The sequence below is a fragment of the Mustelus asterias genome, chromosome 8, assembly GCF_964213995.1.
Source record: "Mustelus asterias chromosome 8, sMusAst1.hap1.1, whole genome shotgun sequence".
Classification (NCBI taxonomy): domain Eukaryota; kingdom Metazoa; phylum Chordata; class Chondrichthyes; order Carcharhiniformes; family Triakidae; genus Mustelus; species Mustelus asterias.
In genome coordinates, this window is record NC_135808.1 from 58,014,945 (window position 1) to 58,038,676 (window position 23,732).

A 23,732-nucleotide genomic window follows, 5' to 3' on the forward strand; every position below is an offset into this window, starting at 1 on the left:
ATCCACTATCAACACCTTGGGAGATGCCATTGACCAGAAATGAACTGGACTAGCCATAGAAATACTGTGGCTACCAGAGCAGGTCAGGATCTGCAGTTAGTACCTCACCTCCTGACTTCCCAAAGCCTGTTTATAATCTACAAGGCACAAATCAGGCGTGCGATGGAATGGAGGAGTGTGATGGATGGTTGCAGCTCCAACAATACTCAAGAAGCTCAACACCATCCAGGATAAAGCAACTCATTGATTGGCATTCCATCCACCACCTTCACCATCCACTCCCTGCACCATTGATGAACAGTGGCAGCAGTGTGCACCATCTACAAGATGCATTGCAGCAACTCACCAAGGCTCCTTTGATAGCATCTTCCAAACACATGACTTCTACCACCTAGAAGGACAAGGGCAGGAGATGCATGGGAACACCACCACCTGCAAGTTCCCCTCCCAGCCTATCACCAGTATGACTTGGAAAAGCTTCACCGTTCCTTCACTGTCATTGGGTCAAAATTCTGGAACTCCCTTCCTAACAGCACTGGGTGTACCTACACCACATGGATGGCAGCTGTTCAAGAAAGTGGTGAATGGCGATGAGGGATGGGCAATAAATGTTGCCCTAGCCAGAGACACCCACATCCCATGAAGGAACAAAACAAAATGTTGGGATGGATGGATACGATGGAGTGTTCCTTGCTTACCTTTGGAAATTGGGGTATTTACATTGAATTTTCCTTTGGAGATTCAATAGGTGGGGTGTAATCCATGACTGGACAGGCTGTAGATGATGTGCTGCAACAGCAGGCTTCACCGGCCAAATGGTGTTATCTCATTCCATATTTCCTTCAGTTTTAATGAACAATGATACACTTCAAACATATTGCTTTCAATCTTTTGTAAAGCATGCTGCCAAACATTGATTAAAGGAGAACTCCACCCTGTGTATTGTTCTGTGAAGAACTGATTGTTTGTTGTTAGGCAGCTGCATTCTCAGATTAGTTTGGCAAGAACTTCTGTGGTTGGATTGGGATTTATGTTGGACTTAAGATTCTCTGCTGATTGCGTGGAAAGCATTCCCATTCTTAAATTGTTGTTTCCTTTCATTTCTTTTTGCAAGACATTGCTCCCTTGTCATTCTGTCCCAGTCCCCTCAGTCCTGGCCAGCTTGGGCGAGGCTCCCAGGGCAGTTCCCCTTCTGAGTTTGCCTTTCTTACTGTGGAAATGTACCTCATCTCTCTTGGTTGTATCCTCACCACCAGGCAGCCATCACTGGTACACTACCAGCCACAGCCATCTCTCCCGCTCTCTTGCCCCTGCAGGGAAGAGTAATCTGTGGCTGGTAGTGTACCAGTGATGGTGTATCCCTTTACCGGCCCAGCTTGGTCCTTCTCCAGTGTCTCCTCTTGGACTTGTACTGATCTTGTTGCCGGTTTTCATGCGGATCCACTGTGGAATCGGCCGGTTCTGCTTCATCTTCTTAGCGAGGAATCGCTTCATCCTGAAGGTTTTGTGGGATGGCATGGCCGCACGTCCACTCCGGCAGGCAGCGGAATCCCCCCGACCAGAGGATGATGCATCACACCCCCCCAGAGGATGAGACGTCACACCCCCTCTCCTCCCACCCCCCCAGAGGATGAGACATCACACCCCCTCTCCTCCCACCCCCTCCCCCCCCCCCCCCGACCAGAGGATGACCTGGGTCAGAGAGCCGTTGCAGTCTCTGACCCCGCTCTTTGGAGGCTGCAGCGGCGACTTTGGACTTTTATTTTGCAGGTCGCTTACAGCGCGGACGCGGATCGGGCCAGAAGACGGTAAAGTGGGATTTGGCGGTAGAGTTGGGCGTGTGGCTCATTAAGTCGATTTAAATGCATCAATTTAAATGATTCGGGTGCAGATCGCGTTAAAGGCCCGACGCCCAACTTTACTGCAATTCGGGCGCGAAGTTTTGGTAAAATCAGGCCCTTAAAGTGCATCAAATAGATACATCCCTGGGACCTAATGAAATGTATCCCAGGATGTTGTGGGAGGCTAGGGAGGAAATTGCAGGTCCCCCAAGCAAAGATATTTTGAATCATTGACAGCCACAGGTGTGGTGCCTGAAGATTGGAGAGTGGAAAATGTTGTGCCTTTGTTTACGAAGGGCTCTCTGGGAACTACAGACTGGTGAGCCTAACATCTGTAATGGGTTAATTGTTAGAAGATATTCTGAGAGACAGGATCTACAGGTATTTAGAGAAGGAAGGAATGATTAGGGACTGTCGGCATGGCTTTGTAAGTGGAAAATCATGTCTCATGAATTTGATTGAGTTTTTTGAAGGGGTAACCAAGAAGGTAGATGAGGGCAGTGTAGTCGACGTTGTCTACATGGACTTCAGCAAGACCTTTGACAAGGCACCGCATGGTAGGTCATTGCATAAGGTTAAATCTCATGGGATTCAGGGTGAGGCAGTCAATTGGATATAAAATTGGCTTGACGACAGGAGACATAGGATGGTTGTAGAGGGTTGTTTTTCAAACTGGAGGCCTGTGACCAGCGGTGTGCCTTAGGGATTGATGCTGGATCCACTGTTAATTGTTATTTATATTAATGATTTGCATGAGAATTTATGGGGCATGGTTAGTAAGTTTGCAGATGACACCAAGATTGGTGGCATAGGACATTGAAGAAGGTTATCTAGGATTGCAACGGGATCTTGATCAATTAGGCCAGTGGGCCGATGAATGGCAAATGGAGTTTAATTTAGATAAATGTGAAGTGATGCATTTTGGTCGATCGAACTAGGGCAGGACTTACTCAGTTAATGGTAGGGCATTGGGGAAAGTTATAGAACAAAGAGATCTCAGCATATTGCTTCATAACTCTGAAAGTGGAGTCACAGGTAGACAGGGTGGTGAAGAAGGCATTTGGCATGCTTGGTTTCATTAGTGAGAACATTGAATACAGGAGTTGGGATGTCTTGTTGAAGTTGTACAAGACATTAACAAGGCCACATGTGGGACACTGTGTACAGTTCTGGTCACCCTATTAAAGAAAAGATATTATTAAACTAGAAAGAGTGCAGAAAAGATTTACTAGGATGCTACCAGGACTTGATAGTTTGAGTTATAAGGAGAGGCTGGATAGACTGGGACATTTTTCCCTGGAGCGTAGAAGGCTTAGAGGTGATATTATAGAGGTCTATAAAATAATAGGGGCATTGATAAGATAGATAGTCAACATCTTTACCCAAATGTAGGGAAATCTAAAACTAGAGGGCATAGGTTTAAGGTTTGTAATACAAAAGGGTCCAGAGGAGCAATTTGTTTCACTCAGAGGATAGTGAGTGTCTGGAACGAGCTGCCAGAGGCAGTAGTAGAGGCAGGTACAATTTTGTCTTTTAAAAAACATTTGGACAGTGTGGTGAACCATCGTTGGTTCCCACTAGGTAGTACTGAGCCAGGGTCTGGCCAGTACTATGAGTCTGTATATATGTTACTGTTGGGGTTAGGGTTGGGCTGTTCTACATGTTACTGTTGGGGTTAGGGTTGGGCTGTTCTACCTGTAATATAGTTATTATGGTACATCCCATAATGTATACCTCTCCCAGGGGCTCCGCCTCCTGGGAGAGGTATAAAGGTCACTGCTCTGTCTGGGACCCTTCAGTCTGGGATCGTGTATTAAATATGGTAGCTCTATTGTAGTAGTCAATAAAAGCCTTTATTTCCTCAAGCATCTCTAGCCTCGTGAGTTATATCGTGCATCAGACAGTTACATGGATAAGATGGGTATGGACGGATATGGGCCAAATGTGGACAATTGGGACTAGCTTAGTGGTAAAAACTGGAAGGCATGGACAAGTTGGGCCGAAGGGCCTGTTTCCATGCCATAAACCTCTATGAATTATAAGAGATGCCTTGTTTAGTTCTTACCTGGAACTGAGGGGGGGTGGGGCAGGGGGGGGGGGGGGCGGTGGGCGCGGCGGTGTTGGGTTGGGGTGGGGTGCTGAGGAGGAAGTATCAACTGTGAAAGACAGCAATCTGAATTGAATAGATGTGATGTGAACTGTGCACAAAGCAGTGAAACCCTGAAAAAAGGCAGGGCATTGTTTTGTGCTCCAATCAGGGGAAGGGGCAGGGATGAGTTAACTGCGCTTCCTTTCAGTTTGTTTTAGTGAGGGGGAGAAGTTGCTCTCAATTTACGAGTTGCCCTCCCAGATTTATGCTCTGTACCAGCTTCAGAACAACAAGGAGAAAACTACTGACATCATGAAGTATAAATTACAGAAATGCCACTCGTCCACGGCTGTTTTTCTCAAGAGAAACTTGCATAGTGTTTGGAAGGTTTCTAGCCATTGACCTCCTAACCCATGTGTTATCTTCAAATTGGAATGAGTTTTATTAACAGTGACGACATCTCATCTACTGCATCGTTTAATGAGTTATTCTTATTTAGTCAATATGGCACCTGCCAAGTGCATGCGGTTCAATGTTACTTGTCAGCTGTTGGTCATAAATTTAAAAGAATGAAGTTCTGAATTTCTATAATGCCTTTTATGGCCTCATGATGCCCTGAGGCACTTTACAGTTAATGAAGTGTAGGCACTGTTGTAATGGAACACAACAACCAATTTGCACACAGCAACTCCTAAAAACATCAATGTGTTAATGACCAGATACTTTCATTTTTGCGATTTTGACTGAGGGATAAATATTGGCCAGGACAACTCTTCTTTGAAGCAAGGCCATGGAATTTTTTTACATTAACCTGAGAGGGCAAGCGGGACCTTGGCTTTAATGTCTCCTTCAACCTTCCTGCCTCCCTCAGTACGGCGCTGGAGTGACAGTCTTCATTTTTCTTCTCAACTCCTGGCATGGGATTTGAACCCACAACCTTCAGATTGAGAGATAAAAGTCCAACCAACTGAGCCACAGCCACTGAAGTACTTTAGGCGTCATGATGGGGAGAACCTGGAAAGTATATGTGCATTATGTATATGTGCACAGTAGAACAGTGGTTAGCAGTGCTGCTTCACAGCGCCAGGGACCTGGGTTCGATTCCCGGCTTGGGTCACTCTCTGTGTGGAGTTTGCACATTCTCTCCGTGTCTGCGTGGGCTTCCTCCGGGTGCTGCGGTTTCCTCTCACATTCTTAAAGACGTGCTGGTTAGGTGCATTGACCCGAACAGATGCTGGACTGTGGTGACTCTGGGAATTTCACAATAATTTAATTGCAGTGTGAATGTAAGCCTTACTTGTGACTAATAGAATAAATAAACTTTTAAAAGCTTTTTTTGTTCATTCGTGGGGCATGGGCATTGCTGGCTGGCCATCCCAAGTTGCCCTAGGAGGGCAGTTGAGAGTCAACCACATTGCTGTGGCTCAGGATTCACATGTAGGCCAGACCAGGCAAGGACAGCAGATTTCCTTCCCAAAAAGGCATTAGTGAACCAGATAGTTTTTTTCAACAATGGCAATGGTTTCATGGTTATCGGTAGATTCTTAATTCCAGATATTTTTTATTGAATTTGAATTCCACCATCTGCCGTGGTGGGATTCGAACCCGGGTCCAGAGAACATTAGCTGAGTTTCTGGATTAATAGTTTAGCGATAATACTGCTAGGCCATCGCCAGGTCATCACTTCCCCCATTGCCTTGAATGGCCTTTTGCATTTAGCTACATTGCAGTTTTCAGCATATTGTCTGAAGTGAGTGCGCTACCTTTCAAACTGCCCTCAGTGAGCCTTTTAACAAGTTTACCTACTCTGATCAAAGAGTTAAGTCTCTGTTTATCCAAATAGTGTTTTGTTTTAAATGTTTTTAGATGTGGGTGGGATGGTTATTCAATTTAAGTTTTGCAATGCAAAGATTGTTTTAGTTACTCTAATTTCCAAGCAGCAAATGCTTTCTACTTTAGTGAAGGGCATTTCAAGAGGTTGATACCTGATATCAAGAACCTTTTATATGGTTAATAGCCAATGTCATTGCAAGTTGTTCTTTTTTGCTCTGTCCATTCTGGAACATTTATTGCCCCATTCACAAGGCTAATTTCACATTCATTTTCCCCCTTGTTTCCTCTTCTGAAGGCAGTCAGGTTTCTGGTTCTGCTCCAGAGGCCGGGCAGCAAGTGTCAACAGGCTCTTTAACAATGAGTTCATTCAGCAGATTGTTAGACTTTACCCCTTACTGCCATCACTGAAGTCAACTTGAACTGGAGGAATGATGGGCAACCTAGGCTAGTGAGTGGCCTGCATGAGTAGCCTTCCCTTATCTCAGTGGTCCGCAAAATTGAAATCAGGCTTGTTCACTAAACATGATGGCCCCCTGAATAAGGTTAAATACATTTAATACACACCAAATATTTTATAACAAGTGATAGAAAATGCTTAACCATTCATATATATTAATGAACTCTCATCAACTTTATTGGTAAAACCAAAATAAATATTTACTCTTTGGACACAAGGAGTGCACGGTTTTAAAAGTTTATTTATGAGTGTAGTGCTCGGCAGCGATGCCTATATCCCATAAATGAGGTGACATTTGGGAAACCCAAGTGACTTGGTGGGTATAGTTTAAAGTTAATTTATTAGTGTCACAGGTAGGCTTACATTAACATTGCAATGAAGTTACTGTGAAAATCCCCTAGTCGCCACACTCTGGCGCCTGTTCAGGTACACTGAGGGAGAACTTAGCATGGCCAATGCACTCAAATAGGCACATCTTTTTAGCATGGCCAATGCAGCACGTCTTTTTAGCATGGCTAATGCACCTAATCAACACATCTTTCGGACAGTGGGAGGAAACTGGAGCACCCGGAGGAAGCCCACGCAGACACGGGGAGAATGTGCAGACTCTGCATTTCATCCTTTGAAAAGACATTGACCCAAGCTGGGAATTGAACCCATGTCCCTGGTGCTTGAAGTAGCAGTGCCAACCACTGTGCCACCGTGCCACCCCTATTCTCATCGTCAATGTTGTGTGTAATCGGCATGCGCCTCATTTTACTTGCCCTTGCTTTATGTTTGATTTGATTTGATTTGATTTGATTTGTGCATATCACTTCAGTCATACTGGTAGGAAAAAAAAACACGCGAATGAAAACCAATGGAATCTGGCAATCAGATGCATGGGCAGTGGTCAACAAAATGTCTTGTGAGCCACATTCAGAACCCTGATGGACTGCATGTGAACCCCCTGGCCACAGATTGCCCAGCAGTAGAGTGACCTAGAAGCTTCCTGATCTCCATGGCTCCGTTATTGAGTGAAGTTACTGAGCTAGAACAGGGGCAGCTGAGCTTTAGCTTTGCCTATCCATTTCAGCACCACTTTGACCGTACATTCTTGGAGAGAAAAACAGGCTGGTTACATGGTTTTCTAAACCTCCTTTTCCTTTTCTCTTTTGCAGAGAGGTGGGAATTCTGTGTGGAGACTGTGATGAGGATGGGAAATTTTATCAGTACGCGCATGCGGCTTCTTCACCTCGTATCTGCGATGCTTCGGGCTACTGGACTCCAGAAGAGGCAGTGGGTAAGAAACAAAACAAAGAGAAATAAATGCCAATCCTGTTTGCCCCCCTCCTCTCCTCTAGGTGGAGGCAGAAGCTTGTTCTACCTCCAGTTGTGTCTTGAATCTATGCAACTGGCTTCCATTAGAATGTGCTGGAGCAGCTTAATACTGTTCGATTAACAAGAAATGCACTCTACTGCCTTTTCTACTAACTTCCTCATTTGCGTCCCCTAAAAGCCTTTGCCAAACTGACTTATTGACATGACGCTATCTTGTTAATTCTCTTCGAAACTTCAATTAACTACCCTCTTTATGAATACAAACCAAGGGCCCTTAATCCGTTGCTGTACCATTCATAGCTGAGACCATGGTTGTTGGTCCCTAAGGTGTAAGGCATGGTTCTGATCTTCTCATTGTTTACTGAGCATAAACCTGAGGCCCACACGCCGGGCTGACTAAGTGTCACACGGACAGAGATGCCATCTTTTCAAAGGATGAAATGTTTGTCCCCTCAGCTCGAAGGAAAAGACCACCTACATTACAATAGTGACTACACACTTCAAAAGAACTCCCTCCGTGTCCTGGCCAGTGAACGTCAACAAAAACATGCTTTGAGATTCTGGGGCCTTGCTGTGTGCAAATTGGCTGGTGCTTTTCCAACATTATAATTTCAAGGAAATACTTCCTTGTGTTTTAAGATGTTCAGAGGGTGTGAAAGGCACTTTATAAAAGCAAGTGTGTTCATTTGTTTGGCTTAAACCATGATGTTTGTTTGCTGCAGGTTCTCCCGATGTGGAGGAGTTGTGTGAGCCCAGTCTCCGGGCCTGGAGCCCGGAGCTCCACCTCTACCACATGAACATGACGGTGCCTTGCCCCCAGCCGGACGGCTGCATGCTGGACCTACGTTTCGCCCACCCTGTCGTGGCGGACTCGTTGTCAGTGTGGGTAACCTACTTATCTGCCGGCTTGGACAGGACCATCTCCAGTGTGGAGATCCTGACCGTTGATGGAGAGGATATTCAGCTTGGGGGCGCATATCACACCTTCTGTGACATTCCTCTCACCATTAAGGTCAACATCAAAAAGAAAGTGGTTGGGGTGAAGGTCTACACTTTCGACGAGAAGCTGGAGCTGGACGCCGTGCTGCTGACCTCCAGGGTCCAGGACCCACTCTGTACCAAGTGCAAGGCTCTGAAATACAAGATTGTGAGGGAGCCTCCATTTCAGAGAGGGCGAGCAGTGATTGTCACTCAGATGGAAAGAACATTCACTGATAGGTGAGTACTTGTCATGGAAGGGTGCATTTTAAGGGTGAGGCGTAAAGATGTGCAGGTTAGGTGGATTGGCCATGCTAACCTGCCCCTCAGAGTCAGCGGGACTAGCTAGGGTAAATGCAGGGGGTTATGAGGATAGGGCCTGGTTGGGATTGTGGTCGGTGCAGACTCAAAGGGCTGAATGGCCTCCTTCTGCACTCTAGGATTCTATGATTCTATGTAACATCCACTTACTCTCCAAATATCCCAGCTAGAGTCTTGAGTATGTGATTCTGACTGATACTCCTGTACAGTAACTGTCAGAGATGCCAGTGCTATAATTCAAGTCAGAAACTCCAAAGTGTTTTATGAAGTCTGCCTACATTAAAAGTTTTGCAATTTGAATTTTTGACCATGAGATGCTTCACTTCTGGTTTGATTCAACTGACCCACGAGGGAGCTTTTATCAGACAAAGTTTATTTAACAATACAGTTAACATGTATAGAAAAAAAATTAACAAAAACTTTTACCAATTACAAACAAGAATAAAAACAACCCTTAATGAACATATAAAATGTTCCAATCAAACAAACTTCCCTATACAAAACCCTTGCCACAGGTTTCGCACAGAAAACATGAATGCTCACGTGATGCTGGAACTTAGTCCTTTGGTTTGGGCGGCACGGTAGCACAGTGGTTAGCACTGCTGCTTCACAGCTCCAGGGACCTGGGTTCGATTCTCGGCTCGGGTCACTGTCTGTGCGGAGTTTGCACATTCTCCCCGTGTCTGCGTGGGTTTCCTCTGGGTGCTCCGGTTTCCTCCCACAGTCCAAAGATGTGCGGGTTAGGTTGATTGGCCAAGCTAAATTGCCCCTTAGTGTCCCGGGATGCGTAGATTAGAGGGATTAGCGGGTAAATATGAGGGTTAGAGGGATTAGCAGGTAAATATGTAGGGATATGGGGATAGGGCCTGGGTGGGATTGTTGCCGGTGCAGACTCAATGGGCCGAATGGCCTCTTTCTGCACTGTAGGGGTTCTATGGTTGAATGTTGCAGCTCTCTTGATGCACACACAGACAAGCCTGGAGTCAGAACTGCTTCCCAAAACACCAGGGATAGAGAGAAAAAGGCTTTAGGTACTAACTAACAACACACCAACAATTTTGTTTCCAGCTAGCCAGCAGAATTTCCAATACCAGGGAGAGAGAGAGAAAAACACTGCTTTTCAATCTGATAGCCACACCCCTTCTAAACTAAAACTGAAAATGAATCCTTAGATTTTTCTGGGGAGGAACCACCTGACTTTGACTTGTCAATCAATCTTCTCTCTCACAATGCAAGGTCATAAAAAAAATCCCAGAATGTACCCGAGGCCCAGAGTAAAAATAAACAAAATCCCATTTAAGCCATTGAAGCAGCAATAAAAGGACATCGAGCAGACAGCCCGGCAACAATGAAAAAAACTGAAGCTGCTATCGGGGAACGTGATTTAAAATGTTTTTTTAAGATACACTGCATCACACCAGTGGGACAATAAACCGAGGCCCTCAGGTGGGAGTACAAAACCCAACAGCCAACATTTGGAATAACAGGAGGGGAGTTCTCTCTGGTGTCCTGGACAATATTAATCCCTCAACCACTGCCTCTGATACAAATTATCTAGTCAGTGCCAATGAGGACATGCTGTCAACCCAGCGAAAACCAAGACAGGTCTAAACAACAGTAGTAATGCTGCATTTCAATGTGTCAGGGAGAGGTTGGCCCAATTGGCAGTATCTGGGTCATAGGCTGTGATTTCAAGCCTAACACCATGACTTGAACATATAATCTAGGCTGGTGTTCTAGTGTGGCATACTACTGAGGGAGTGCTGCATTGAGGTACCTTCCTTTTTCAAAGATGTCGATCTGAGGTTTCAGTAGTCCAGGGGATGGAAAAGATCCCAAGCCACCATTTAGAGATGAATGGAACATTCACCTGGTGTCCTGAGTCAGACTGATGCCAAGTCCCAATGGGATTGCATATCAATGAGAAAGTGCAGTCCAACTTATCAAGAGGCAGGATTGCCAAGTGGTCATTTCAGCCATTCAAATGTATGCAAGCTCCTTTTTAACATGTCACCAAGTCCCTGAGCAGGAATAAATGTCACACACTCAATGCATGCATGGTTAGTGAAGAAGGATGTGTCATATTGCAAGTAAGCACTCAACACAAGATGGCTGCCTGCCTCCTTTCAACCGAAGATGGCCTACCAAACCATCACTCCTTGTTGCTGAAAGGAAAGTGTCTGGATGTCTCCTGGTCAATGGAGGCAGCCATGGCCAATGACTCCAGTCGAGGTGAATGGGGTGAGCAACAATTTGCAATCCAGTATTAAACACAGCACTGGAATTTGGAAAGCATGATTCGAGTATCATAGCAGACCTCAGTATCATTTTGGTAGGGTGTTCCTCAATGCGATTATAAGCTGCCTGCACCAGAGCTTGGAACTTCAAACAGTTATTCGCACCTGTGAGGAGAAAGATGAAGGAACACAAGCAAAGCTGGATGAGTAAGACAGCCATTAGCCTACTGCAAGAAGTTTTTAAAAATTCATTTGTAGGACATGGGCATCACTGGCTGGCCAGCATTTATTGCCCATCCCTAACTGCCCTTGTTCAACTGAGTGGCTTGCTAGGCCATTTCAGGGGGCAGTTGAGAGAGTCAAACACATTGCTGTGGGACTGGAGTGACATGTAGACCAGACCAGGTAAGGATGGTAGATTTCCTCCCCAAAAGGACATTGGTGAACCAGATGGGTATTTCCGACAGTCGACAATGGTTTCATAGTGATCAGTAGATTCTTAATTCCAGATTTTTTTTGTTGAATTCAAATTCCACCATCTGCCGTGGTGGGATTCGAACCCAGGTCCTCGGAACTATAGTTGAGTTTCTGGATTCATAGTCTTGCGATAATACTAATATGACACATCGCCTCCCCTTGTCATAGCATGGGATGGTTGCAAGGCATCTGTGACAATAGCCCATCCTGGAGATCTCTCCTTATCTCTTCAGCAGTGGCTAGTGCATTAAAGGATTTGTCACTGTGATTGCCCTGGAGAGAACCAGCAGTTTTATTCATAGCAACATGGGGACAGTATGGCGGCACAGTGGTTAGCACTGCTGCCTCACAGCGCCAGGGACCTGAGTTCAATTCCTGGCTTGGGTCACTGGCTGTGTAGAGTATGCTCATTCTCCCAGTGTCTGAGTGGGTTTCCTCTGGGTGCTCTGGTTTCCTCCTGCAGTCCAGAGATGTGCGGGTTAGGTTGATTGGCCATGATAAATTGCCCCTTAATGTCAGGGAGATTAGGATGGTAAATATGTGGGGTTACAAGGATAGGACAGGACCTGGGTGGGATTGTTGTTGGTGCAGGCTCGATTGGCCAAATGGCCTCCTTCTGCACTGTAGGATTCTATGATTCTATGCAATCATTTGCCTGTCATCTGCCACCAATCACTGCCACATTTTGGAACCATTAAAAACACGTCAAAGTAGATACCTAGGCTGATAGTGCGTTTGATTATTGCAGGTCCGTGTTCCTGCAGTCGGCATGTTGCCTCTTGGTGAACTCCTGCTCCAAAATGTCTGTAACCCTGTTGTTAGTTCTTCAGCAGCAGGACAGTGGAAAGCAGCTTGGCACCAGTGACCTGTAGTCAATGTCTCAATGAGGCCGCAGGAACCAAGTTGCATTTCCTATAAAGCCAAGCTGCCACTAGTTGCATTTTCCTTCATGTGCAACCACTGAAGGGGAGGAGGGGTGGGCTAGAGCTTTGGGGGAAAGGGCACACACAAAAGGTTATTGTGTACAGACAGCATTCCCGAGCATCTGCATGCCCATCAGAGCAAATTGTGTCAGACTTCAACTCCAATTATCCGGTGATCAGCAGAGTGGCTACCAGAACAGCGCTGTCGAATAATTAGAAAGAAGGTAGACTTGAATTTATATAGCACCGACACTTTTCACAGTCTCAGGATTTCCCAAAGTGTTTTGCAGCCACGAACACACTTTTGTTGTGTAGTCACTGTTGTATTGTAGGAAACATGGCCATCAATTCACGCACAGCAAGCTCCCACAAACCACAAGTCCAAAGATGCACGAGTTAGGTGGATTGGCCATGCTAAATTGTCCCTTAGTGTCAGGGGGACTAGCTAGAGTAAATACATGGGGTATGGGGAGAGAGCCTTGGTGGGATTGCAGTCGGTGCAGACTCAATGGGCCGAATGGCCTCCTTCTGCACTGTAGGATTCTATGATCACTATGATCTATGTGAAAATGACTGGACAATTTGTTTTTGTGATGCTGATTGAGAGATAAATATTGACCAGGACACCAGGGAGAACTCCCCTGCTCTTCTTCATCTATAGAAGAAGATAGGACCTCAGGTTCCTCATCAAATCCTAAAACAGCATCTCTGACAGTGCAGTACCCCCTCCGTATTGCACTGAGTGTCAGCCTGGAATGTTTGCTTCAGTGTTTGGATCAGGGCTTGAACTGATATAGAGTAGAGAGGGCCACCAACTCAGCCAGGTCGGCCAGTAAATCTAACATTTTCTTCACAGATATGATTCTGAGAAATTGGGCACAATGCTATGAAAAAATGGGTGTGGAATGGGAATTAAGAAGTTAAGTCATCTTATAGGGTTGCCAACCCTCGAGGATTAAGCTGGAGTCCCCGGGAACTGAAAGTCAATCTCCAGGACACTACTGTTTGCAATTCCGGGGAAAAATATTTTTGTTTGTCATTTTTCTTTGAACATTTCTCTTTTCCAGATATTGAAAATGTGGAATATGTCTTGGAGCCAATATGTGACCATTCCATCACAGACTTAGTAATAAGTAATAAACCGGATTTAGTTCACAACCGAATGGTTCTTGAACACTTATCAAGTAGTGATCATAAAATGTTTGAGTTTAACATGGTGTTTGAAAGGAAGAAACACAAAATCGTACCAGGCTGGCAGAGTGGTTAAGGCGTTGGACTTAAGATAGTCCGCGTGGGTTCGAACCCCACTCCTGATAAATGGATTTTAGATACGACAGTGACTTTTAAGGGGCATCTTGACAAATACATGAATAGGATGGGAATAGAGGGATATGGTCCCAGGAAAGGTCGGGGGTTTTAGTTCAGCTGGGCAGCAAGGTCGATGCAGGCTTGGAGGGCCGAAGGACCTGTTCATGTGCTGTAATTTTTTGTTCTTTGTAAAACAATGTTTTTTGATTTCGGCAAGAGTAACTTCAATGGGATAGGGCAGAGATTGTCCATAGAAAACTGGGAAAACCTTTTAATGGATAAAATAACAGATCACTGGAAGGCTTTAAAAAAAAGAGTTTAATGTATGGCCTTTTGGCTAAGATCAGTCCTAAGATGGGGTGCAATGACTTATTTTGTCAGCTTGGATTCTGTTTGTCCGTCTTGTGGGGACCATGAAATGGATTCAACTTAAACTTGTTTTTTGGAGCAAGCAAGGAATGTATTTGGGTTTGCCTGGTCTGTTCTGAGCATTGGTTTTGTAACTTTAAGGATGGAGTAAAACTTTAAAAAAGAGAGTTTAATGTGCTATAGAAGCTGTTAATACCCCTAAGGGACAAGAGCTCTTGCCAAAAAAAACTGAAGGTGGAAGGGTATCTGAAAAAGCACACAAAAATGTTAAAAATAGCGCAGATCCTGCAAAATGGGAGTGATGCAAAGAACAACAAAGTGTGACAGAACAGATAGTAGAGCTGGTCTTTATATCTGGAAAGACAGAATACAAATGGTTAGAGATCATGTTTCAGTTATACCTGCAGTACTTTGCACCACTACTTAGGTAGGAAATATGGGCCTTGAAGGGAGCAGATACCTGGGCCAGAATTTTATGTTGCTCAGGCAGGTGATGCCTCACAGCGCCAGGGATCCAGGTTCGAATCTGGCTTCGGCACGCTGTCTGTGTGGAGTTTGCACATTCTCCCCGCGTTTGCGTGGATTTCCTCCGGGTGCTCCGGTTTCCTTCCACAGTCCAAAGATGCGCGGGTTAGGTTGATTGGCCATGGTAAATTGCTCCTTGGTGTCAGGAATCTAGCAGGGTATACATGGGATTCAGGGATAGGGGCCTGGGTGGGATTGTAGTCGGTGCAGACCCAATGGGCCAAATAGCCTCCTCCTGCACTGTAGGGATTCTATGTTTTGTGAATCCGGAAGCGTGTGAAATTACGTGTAAAGATGTCAGCTACGCATCCCATCATCATTGCACACTCGCATGATATTTCCGCCGGTGGGTCCCTGTGAGAATCAAAAGTGCCTCCACCGACGATCAAGGTGACAATTTAGCTCACTGAGGGGCCAATTGAACCCAATTTTATGCTGCCCTGTCTGCTTTCGGCGATTGGCAGGTAAACCGAGTGCCCAGGCAGACTTTACGTTTTAGCTTCAAACTCGATCCAAGGCAGGACGAAATGTCCAGGCTGAAATAAAATTTAAAAAGGTGCCTGGGGACTGAAGTTTGTGTTTGATTGTGCTGACGAGATACTGACCAGTGATTTTCCAGCGCCATTTATTTATTTTTCACGGGTCAGCAGCTCCCTGAGACAGCTCCGCCTCGGCTGTTCCCGAGAGAGCACGTTAGAAGCCCACACCCTCCCTGTTCTTCATGCACCCCCCCCACCCCCCCAACTACCCCCCACCCCCGCCACTTCCCGCCTTCCCTGGCAAAGCTCAGCCTTTCACAGAGCGTGTTTTATGCCTGTTAATTGGCCAGACAGTGTGAAATTGTGCTCTGGAACCACCGAGCACGTGCATCTGACAGGCTCCAGTCTCCAAGGGTTACATTACTAGGAGAGATTACAAAAATGTAACCAGAAATCTTCCAGGGACATAATCTTGGAGCGAAAATCCCATACTGGGTACTTATGGGCTGTGCATCAGGATAAATTAAAGAGTTAAAAGAAAAGTAGCACCAAAGCTGACAGAAACATAGCTGTTCCTGCACCCACATCATGTGAACCCTCCCCTCATCTCTTCTTGACTATAAAGCATGTATTGCCTGCTTGATCCCATCCGCTGACAAATTGAGTGAAACATGCATTTCTGAAGTGGAAAATGAAGCCAACTCTTAATTCGAGTATAACGTTTCTTAACTGAAAATGGTTGACTTATACACTGAGTATAGGTCTAAACATGATTTTTGATATCAGAAAATATGGTGGTCTTATGGTTGTGTTGACTTATACACTAGGCTCTATGGTATGACTCTCTGGGTCTCAGTAAGTGGTGAGAGTGTTTGTATATGGGAAGAGGAAGACAGGGGTTGTTTAAGGAAATATATTGGCTAGGATTCTCCCAAAAGAATTCCAAGTGCCGAGTTTGCATAAAAGCTGGAGTAACTCTCGCTGGTTTTATAACAGGATTTGCCCACATTCTGTGCCCACGTTCGGTCACATTCTGTGCATCACTGAGTGCCTCAGGGAGAGTCATGCTGAAAATCAGTGGGTGGGGCCTATTCCCCCTCGAGAGGCTGGCATCATAGCGCTGAGTGTGCCACTCTGCGCTGATCTGTCCTAGTGGAGATCGGCGCATGCGCAGTGGCCCTGCACTGCCAGCCTTCTGATCACTGGCCAGCCCCACGACCCCACATCATTGCCCCCCCCCCCCCCCCCGATCGCTGGCCTCCCAGCCTTCCGGGCCAGCCCCAATCTCCCCAATGCCCTCAACAGTCCCGACCACACCCCCTCCACCCCAGCAGCCCTGTCACCACCTCCCTCCCCTGCAACCCTGGCCCCCCTGGTAGAACCCCACCTCATTCCCATCCCCAACCGGATAGCCAGCCCTGATCTCCATTCCCCCCCTCTGCAAAGTGGCAGCGGGACCCCGCACCCCCACCAATCTCCCCTGCCCCAATAGGCCCCATCCCTTCTGGTTCTGCCTCCTTGGCACTGCTCGATGCCTGGTGGGCAGTGTCAAGCTGCCCCTTGGACACTGCCACTTTGCCCCTTGGCAGTGCTCAGGCAGCACACTCCCCTTCCCCCTGATCTCCCGGGGGCCTCCATGACCTCCCTTTCTCCAGCGGGGTCGGGCTGCCAGCTCCCCGTTAATGAGGAACTGTCGTAAACCCTGCTGAAGTGAAACACTCCTGGCGGGGTGGGGGAGAGGTTAGCAGGCACGGAGACTTCAGACTCGGGTCGGCTAATAGGATTCAAATTTTAATATTTGAATGAGCTCCGCACTGATTTCCAGCACGGAGCTGACAACGCCAGAAATCCTGGCCCTGGAGACATGCTAGAGCAGCGCAACAGGCTGGGAGAATCGCCCCCAGTATCTTCACTCTCCTACAGTTCATCACTGTCCCTCTGTATGCAAGTGGGAATGGGTATGTAACCATTGTACTACCTTCTTATGCAGCTGCTGTGAAGCATTAAGTCTGGAGGGTGAGAATAAGCTGCAGTCTGTTATTTGAGTACATTTGCGAGTTACATGTGTAACATCTTGGGTAAAATCCAGGGGGTTTGAAGTGTAGATGACTAATGGGAATGGAAGAATACATGGCAACAATGTGTGGAGTCTGTCCAACAGATATTATGAGTGTGGTGGGAAAATGTGCTGACATAAGGTTTGTAGCAAGCGTCAATGAACTGAACCGTGACCATTAAACTTGCTCAGAGCTGCCATGTGAACAATTTGATTCAACTGGGGTTGGCTTCGGGCTTGATCATGGGGCAAGTGTCTCGGGTGTGGAGCTGATTCAATGTGAGCAACGTCAGCTCAACTTTGCCCTGCCTTCCCATTGTTAATCAAGTTTGTCAGTTAGTTCTAAAAGGGAACATTTTGAATGAATCCCTTTTCTGTTGCTGGTTTCACAATCTCTCTCCAACCACACATAGATCATTTGTACAGTGCACAGGGACCTTGGAGGCCCTCTGTCAGGTAGTCATGAGCAGTGGCTTAATGTTTGCGGAATACCTCTCCATGGTAGGACTCAGCTCTTGGACCTCCCTCCCTCAGTGGAATTCTGCCAGACCCGTTGCCTCTCCTGCAGCCTTTATAGGAAGCTTGAATTGGTTTTCATTAGATTTCAAACAGTTTTATTTGAATTCCGTGCTCCTGATTTTGTTTTTCTTGACACGAGTGTTCACTGTTCACATAATTCAATTTTTCCTTCAAGAACTCTGGGGGGAAACTAAGTGATATTGCTCACGTTTGTTAGTGATGTGCTTTCAGGGAGGTTGCCCCAGGCAGAGTTTACAGATACCAAGTAAAGGTGACAGCCGGATCTACATCCAGTGAACTGACCCCACCTCTGATCTACACACATGGCAGTCCCTTCTGTGGGGACGAACGAGTGGAAAAGTAAGAAAATGATACAAGACTTAATTCAGTAACCATATTCTAATCATCTATTTGTGGCTTCATTTTTTTTCCAATATCAGTTGTGACACATTTTTCTATTGAATACTAGGCTCAAACAGTCCAAACACATTCACCTGAGCTCCTGCAGCACAGCAATAAGAGAGAGGGGAGAGAAAGAGAGCTATTGTCACCTGATGTTGGGTTGGGTTCAGTCTCTGGTCACAAAGTGTACCACAAAGTGGTTAGCACTGCTGCCTCACAGCGCCAGGACCCGGGTTCAATTCCCGGCATCGGTCACTGTCTGTGCGGAGTCTGCACATTCTCCCCGTGTCTGCGTGAGTTTCCTCCGGGTGTTCCGGTTTCCTCCCGCAGTGCAAAAGAAGTGCTGGTTGGATGCATTGGCCATGCTAAATTCTCCCTCAGTGTACCCGAACAGGTGCTGGAGTGTGGCGACTAGGGGATTTTCACAGTAACTTCTTTTCAGTGTTAACATAAAGCCTATTTGTGACTAATAAATAAATAAACTTTACTGTCCCCTGAATCTTCCATTTGGGTTTAGAGGGCCCCTGTGTCAGGCCTCTGAGGCATCCAACTCACGATGGATAAATTACTGCCAACATTCCACACCACATCAGTGAACCTCTGGAGAGTTCTTTCAGTTTGAAGCAACATTGAACTAAAGTGGGAAAGAACTAGCAACGGACACTGCATGAATTGGGTTCACGAAATGATTCAAAGATCTGCTAAAGTCTGTTGAAATATGTTCCTGGACACCAATATACTATCCATTGTAAATGTGATCTGTCTAGCTTGGGTTATCCCAGCTGCATTTCCCAGACTGTGGTGAGCTGTTTGATGCCAGTCAACCAGCAGTAAGATTTCCCAATACATTTCACAGCCAACAAAATACAGCCCCCGTTGTATTTAATGTCGGTAACAACAACAGCCAGTTTCCACACAACAAACTCTCCTTGTGCAAAAGTCTACTGAGACAATTAGCTCGTTCATTTGTTTCTGGTGGTTTGTCAGGTGACTGCATTTTCAATAGTGCCTTGTGATCATTTACACCACCTAAGAAAGCACAAAGGACCTCGGTTTAATGTCTCCACTTTGCTCAGGATTTATAGATTTAAGATAAGGAGCAGGAAATTTAAAGGCGGCTTGAGGAAAAGCTTTTTCACCCAGAGGGTGATGGGAATCTGGAACTCACTGAATGGGTGGTAGAGGCTGGAACCCTCACAACATTTAAGAAGCTTTTAGATGAGAACTTGAAACACCACCGCATGCAAGTGCTTGAAAATGGGATCAGAAGAGATGGTCAGCGCAGACATGATGGGCTGAAGGGCCTCCTTCTGTTCTGTAAAGCTCCATGACTCTAAGTGTCTGGAATGGGACTTTGACCCAGTGATGATCCAGCTAATGTGAGATTCCTGCCGCTGAGCTAACACTTACAGTTTTTTTCACTTTTAATGTCTTCACCTGCTATTATTGACGCAAGCATCAATTAGTTTCTGACATCCCCACCAAGCAATGTTTCTTCATGTACGGCCCTGGGTGTCAGGAGGCTAATTTCCCATGGGAGGTTTTCCCAGCTTGTTTTGGCCCCTTTTCCAGTAGGAGTTGTCGAATGAAGAGCAACAACAGGAGAGAGCTTGGCTGACATTTCTCCTTCTCAACAACTGCTTGGATTGAGAAAGTCGCCTGGGTGGAAAAGCCATTTGCAGTGCCTTGTATATTGGGGTATCATTGTGTGCATTGGACTGCTGGAAGGTGATGGAAAATGGCTGACAAAATAATAAGCAGACAAAATTACAGGCAAACAGAATCAGCAGCACCCAACCAAACAGAGGACGGGAGGAAATCCGAATGGCAGCTCCCAATTCAATGATGCCTTGGGTGTTTAGATTAGTTTTGAGCACAGCACTGAAACCCAGCCAGATCTGGTTCAACTGTAGGTCCAAAGATGTGCGGGTTAGGTTGATTGGCCAGGTTAAAAATTGCCCCTTAGAGTCCTGAGATGCGTAGGTTAGTGGGATTAGCGGGTAAATATGTGGGGGTAGGGCCTGGGTGGGATTGTGGTCGGTGCAGACTCGATGGGCCGAATGGCCTCCTTCTGCACTGTAGGGTTTCTATGATTCTATGATACCAGGTAGCTGTGATCAATCAGTGCAGATGGTAGAAGCTCCTAATGAAACTGTCGTCCTTCATTAACACACCATTAACACACTGACATTAGAATGTGTGGCCAACCAGATGGAACAGCAGTTGGAGAACAGTCAGAGAGTCATTACGGCACAGAAGGAGGCCTTTTGGCCCACTGAGTACATACTGTACTGCATCCATATCAGGCTAATTCTTACCAAAAAATGGCCGAGTGTTTATTCCGGTGGGAAAACCAGCGTGTTTCTCTCCAGAGAAGCAGGTAGGTTTTTCGCTCTAGATTCTACCACATTCTGCCAAAAAAAAATCAAGGGGGCGTTTTTCATGCCATCATATAGGGTGGGGCCTAAACATGTCGGCCAAACTCGGCTGCACAGAAATCTTTAAAGGCGCTTGGATCATAACCTGTATAAACCTCTCCCCCACCACTCCCCACCCCAACAGCCCCCTCCACATGAGGCTTCCACTGGGGCCTGCCCCTTGACACTGTCAATTTGACCCAGCCTGGTTGTCACTGCCAGGTTGGCTTTTGTGTGGTGCCAACATATGCCAAGGGGCCAGGGAACTCCCTAGACATGTCCCTCTCCCTGGGTCACATATCCCTCTCCTCTGAGGGCTATATTTGCCTTTATGCCCCCGGGGAGACCCCCACGGCGAGGAGTGGGGAAGATCCAAAATCACATTCTTGCCGGCGAGAACTGCAACTTCTGGATCTTGATGCCCCGTTGGCATTCGAATGGATGGCAAACACGGGCTCAAGAGCACCCTCAAGAGTACAAACTCTGCGACTCATGATGCAGGTGATACTTTTTGCATGAATGTGTTTGACAAGTGGAACAGCTATCTAAATAGAGCCACAATCTTGAAAGCCTCCTGCAGTTCGGCCTTCCTGCCAGCTCCACATATTGTGTGGGGAGTAGAGCGAGGAGTTTGAAAATAATTCCGTCTGTTACTTTTTCTCTCTCAGGAACCTTGGGGAAGAATGTGATGATGGTAATTTATTGGATGGCGATGGATGCTCAAGGAAGTGTAAGAAGGAGGAAAATTTCAACTGTGTGGGTGAGTTTCCACTAAATAATAGAGATCTACCCCGACAGCAGGTCTTATAATACACACAGAATTGTCGAGTTACATACAGGGCCTGATTTTACCATTTTCACTCTAAGTGCCGAATCTGGGCGTAATGCAGATCCGACTTAGAAATCTGCTTTCAGGCGCCCCCATACGCTCTCGGCCATCTCCAGTTCCATTCACACTGTGGGCGGGGCTTAGCACGGCCGAAACTATTGGAGCTCTGAACTGCGCATGCGCAGTTTGAAAAAAATTTGAAAAAGCGCGCCCGTGTCAGATCGCTCCCGGGCCGCAGAAAGCGGAGAAAGCTGCTCGGGAGCGAAAATCGGGAGCGAGGGTGCACGCACACACATCACTATCTCCCTTATCCACCCCCCCCACTCCCCACACACATCACTGTCTCCCTTATCCACCCCCCCCCACTACCCACACACATCGCTGTCCCCCTTATCCACCACCCCCCCACTACCCACACACATCGCTGTCTCCCTTATCCACCCCCCCCAACTACCCACACACATCACTGTCTCCCTTATCCACCCCCCCCACTACCCACACACATCACTGTCCCCTTATCCACCACCCCCCCACTACCCACACACATCGCTGTCTCCCTTATCCACCCCCCCCCACTACCCACACACATCACTGTCTCCCTTATCCACCCCCCCCACTACCCACACACATCACTGTCTCCCTTATCCACCACCCCCCCACTACCCACACACATCGCTGTCTCCCTTATCCACCCCCCCCCACTACCCACACACATCACTGTCTCCCTTATCCACCCCCCCCCACTACCCACACACATCACTGTCTCCCTTATCCACCCCCCCCACTACCCACACACATCACTGTCTCCCTTATCCACCCCCCCCACTACCCACACACATCACTGTCCCCTTATCCATCCCCCCCACTACCCACACACATCACTGTCCCCCTTATCCACCCCCCACTACCCACACACATCACTGGCCCCCTTATCCACCCCCCCACTACCCACACACATCACTGTCCCCCTTATCCACCCCCCCACTACCCACACACATCACTGTCCCCCTTATCCACCCCCCCACTACCCACACACATCACTGTCCCCCTTATCCACCCCCCACTACCCACACACATCACTGTCCCCCTTATCCACCCCCCACTACCCACACACATCACTGTCCCCCTTATCCACCCCCCACTACCCACACACATCACTGTCCCCCTTATCCACCCCCCCCACTACCCACACACATCACTGTCCCCCTTATCTACTCCCCACTACCCACACACATCACTATCCCCCTTATCCACCCCCCACTACCCACACACATCACTGTCCCCCTTATCCCCCCCCGCACTACCCACACACATCACTGTCCCCCTTATCCACCTTCCCCACTACCCACACGCATCACTGTCCCCCTTATCCACACCCCCCACTACCCACACACATCACTGTCCCCCTTATCCACCTTCCCCACTACCCACACACATCACTGTCCCCCTTATCCACCCCCCCACTACCCAGACCGATCGCCACCCCTGCCCCCTCCCCTCCCCACCGATCGCCTGCAGAGTGGCAGCGGACCGCCCTGCCCCCCCACCAGAGATCCATCTGCCCCCCACCAGCAGAGATCCATCTGCCCCCCCCACCAGTGAGTGATCGCCCCCCCCCCCCCCCCACCCGCGATACATCTTACCCGCCTCCGCCCCCCCCCCCCCCCCCCCCCCGCCCCAGACAACGATCTGGCCTCACTCCCCCAACCCCCCCCAAGAGAATGGTCTGGCCTCACCACCCCCCGCCCGCCACCATACAACGATCTGGCCTCACACACTGCGCCCCCCCCCCCGACAATGAACTGGCTTCACTCTCCCCCCACCCAAGAGAATGGAGAATGGTCTGGCCTCATGCCCCCATCCCTCCAGAGGAACATCTGACCCGCCTCCTCCTCCCTCCCCACCAGACAACGGTCGGCCCTCTCGCCGCAGCCCCCCCCCCCCCCCCTCCGAGATACATCTGACCCACCTCGCTCCTCCCCCCCATCACTGATCTGAGTCAGAGAGCCGTTGGAAGCTCTGAACACGCTCTTCAGAAGCTGGAGCGTCCGATTCAGACTTTTATTTAGCAGGTCTGTTACAGCGCGGTTCCGGATTGGCAAACGCGGTGGTAAAGGGGGAAATGCTGATAAAGTTGGGCAGGCAGTTCGTTAATTCAATTTAAATGCATGCAAATGCATTTAAATCGTCGTTGCGCCCGTTTTGGGCACGAATCGAATTGCCGCCATTCCCGGGTTTCGGTAAAGTGGCAATCTGCGCGGATGTGGGTGCAGATTGCGATAATGGCCTCTCACCCGACTTTACCACGTTTCGGGCGCGAGGCAATGGTAAAATAGGGCCCACAATGTACAC

General features: G+C 47.5%; 1 protein-coding gene across 1 annotated transcript in view; it reads left to right on the top strand.

Annotated features, from left to right (window-relative positions):
* pappa2 (pappalysin 2) overlaps positions 1 to 23,732 on the top strand; it is a 416,756-nt gene that overhangs the window by 177,890 nt on the left and 215,134 nt on the right. The window contains exons 6-9 of the mRNA XM_078219173.1: positions 7,381 to 7,502; positions 8,263 to 8,758; positions 17,964 to 18,092; positions 21,220 to 21,311. Of these exons, the coding sequence (XP_078075299.1) occupies positions 7,381 to 7,502; positions 8,263 to 8,758; positions 17,964 to 18,092; positions 21,220 to 21,311 (839 nt within the window). The remainder of the gene's footprint in view (positions 1 to 7,380; positions 7,503 to 8,262; positions 8,759 to 17,963; positions 18,093 to 21,219; positions 21,312 to 23,732) is intronic.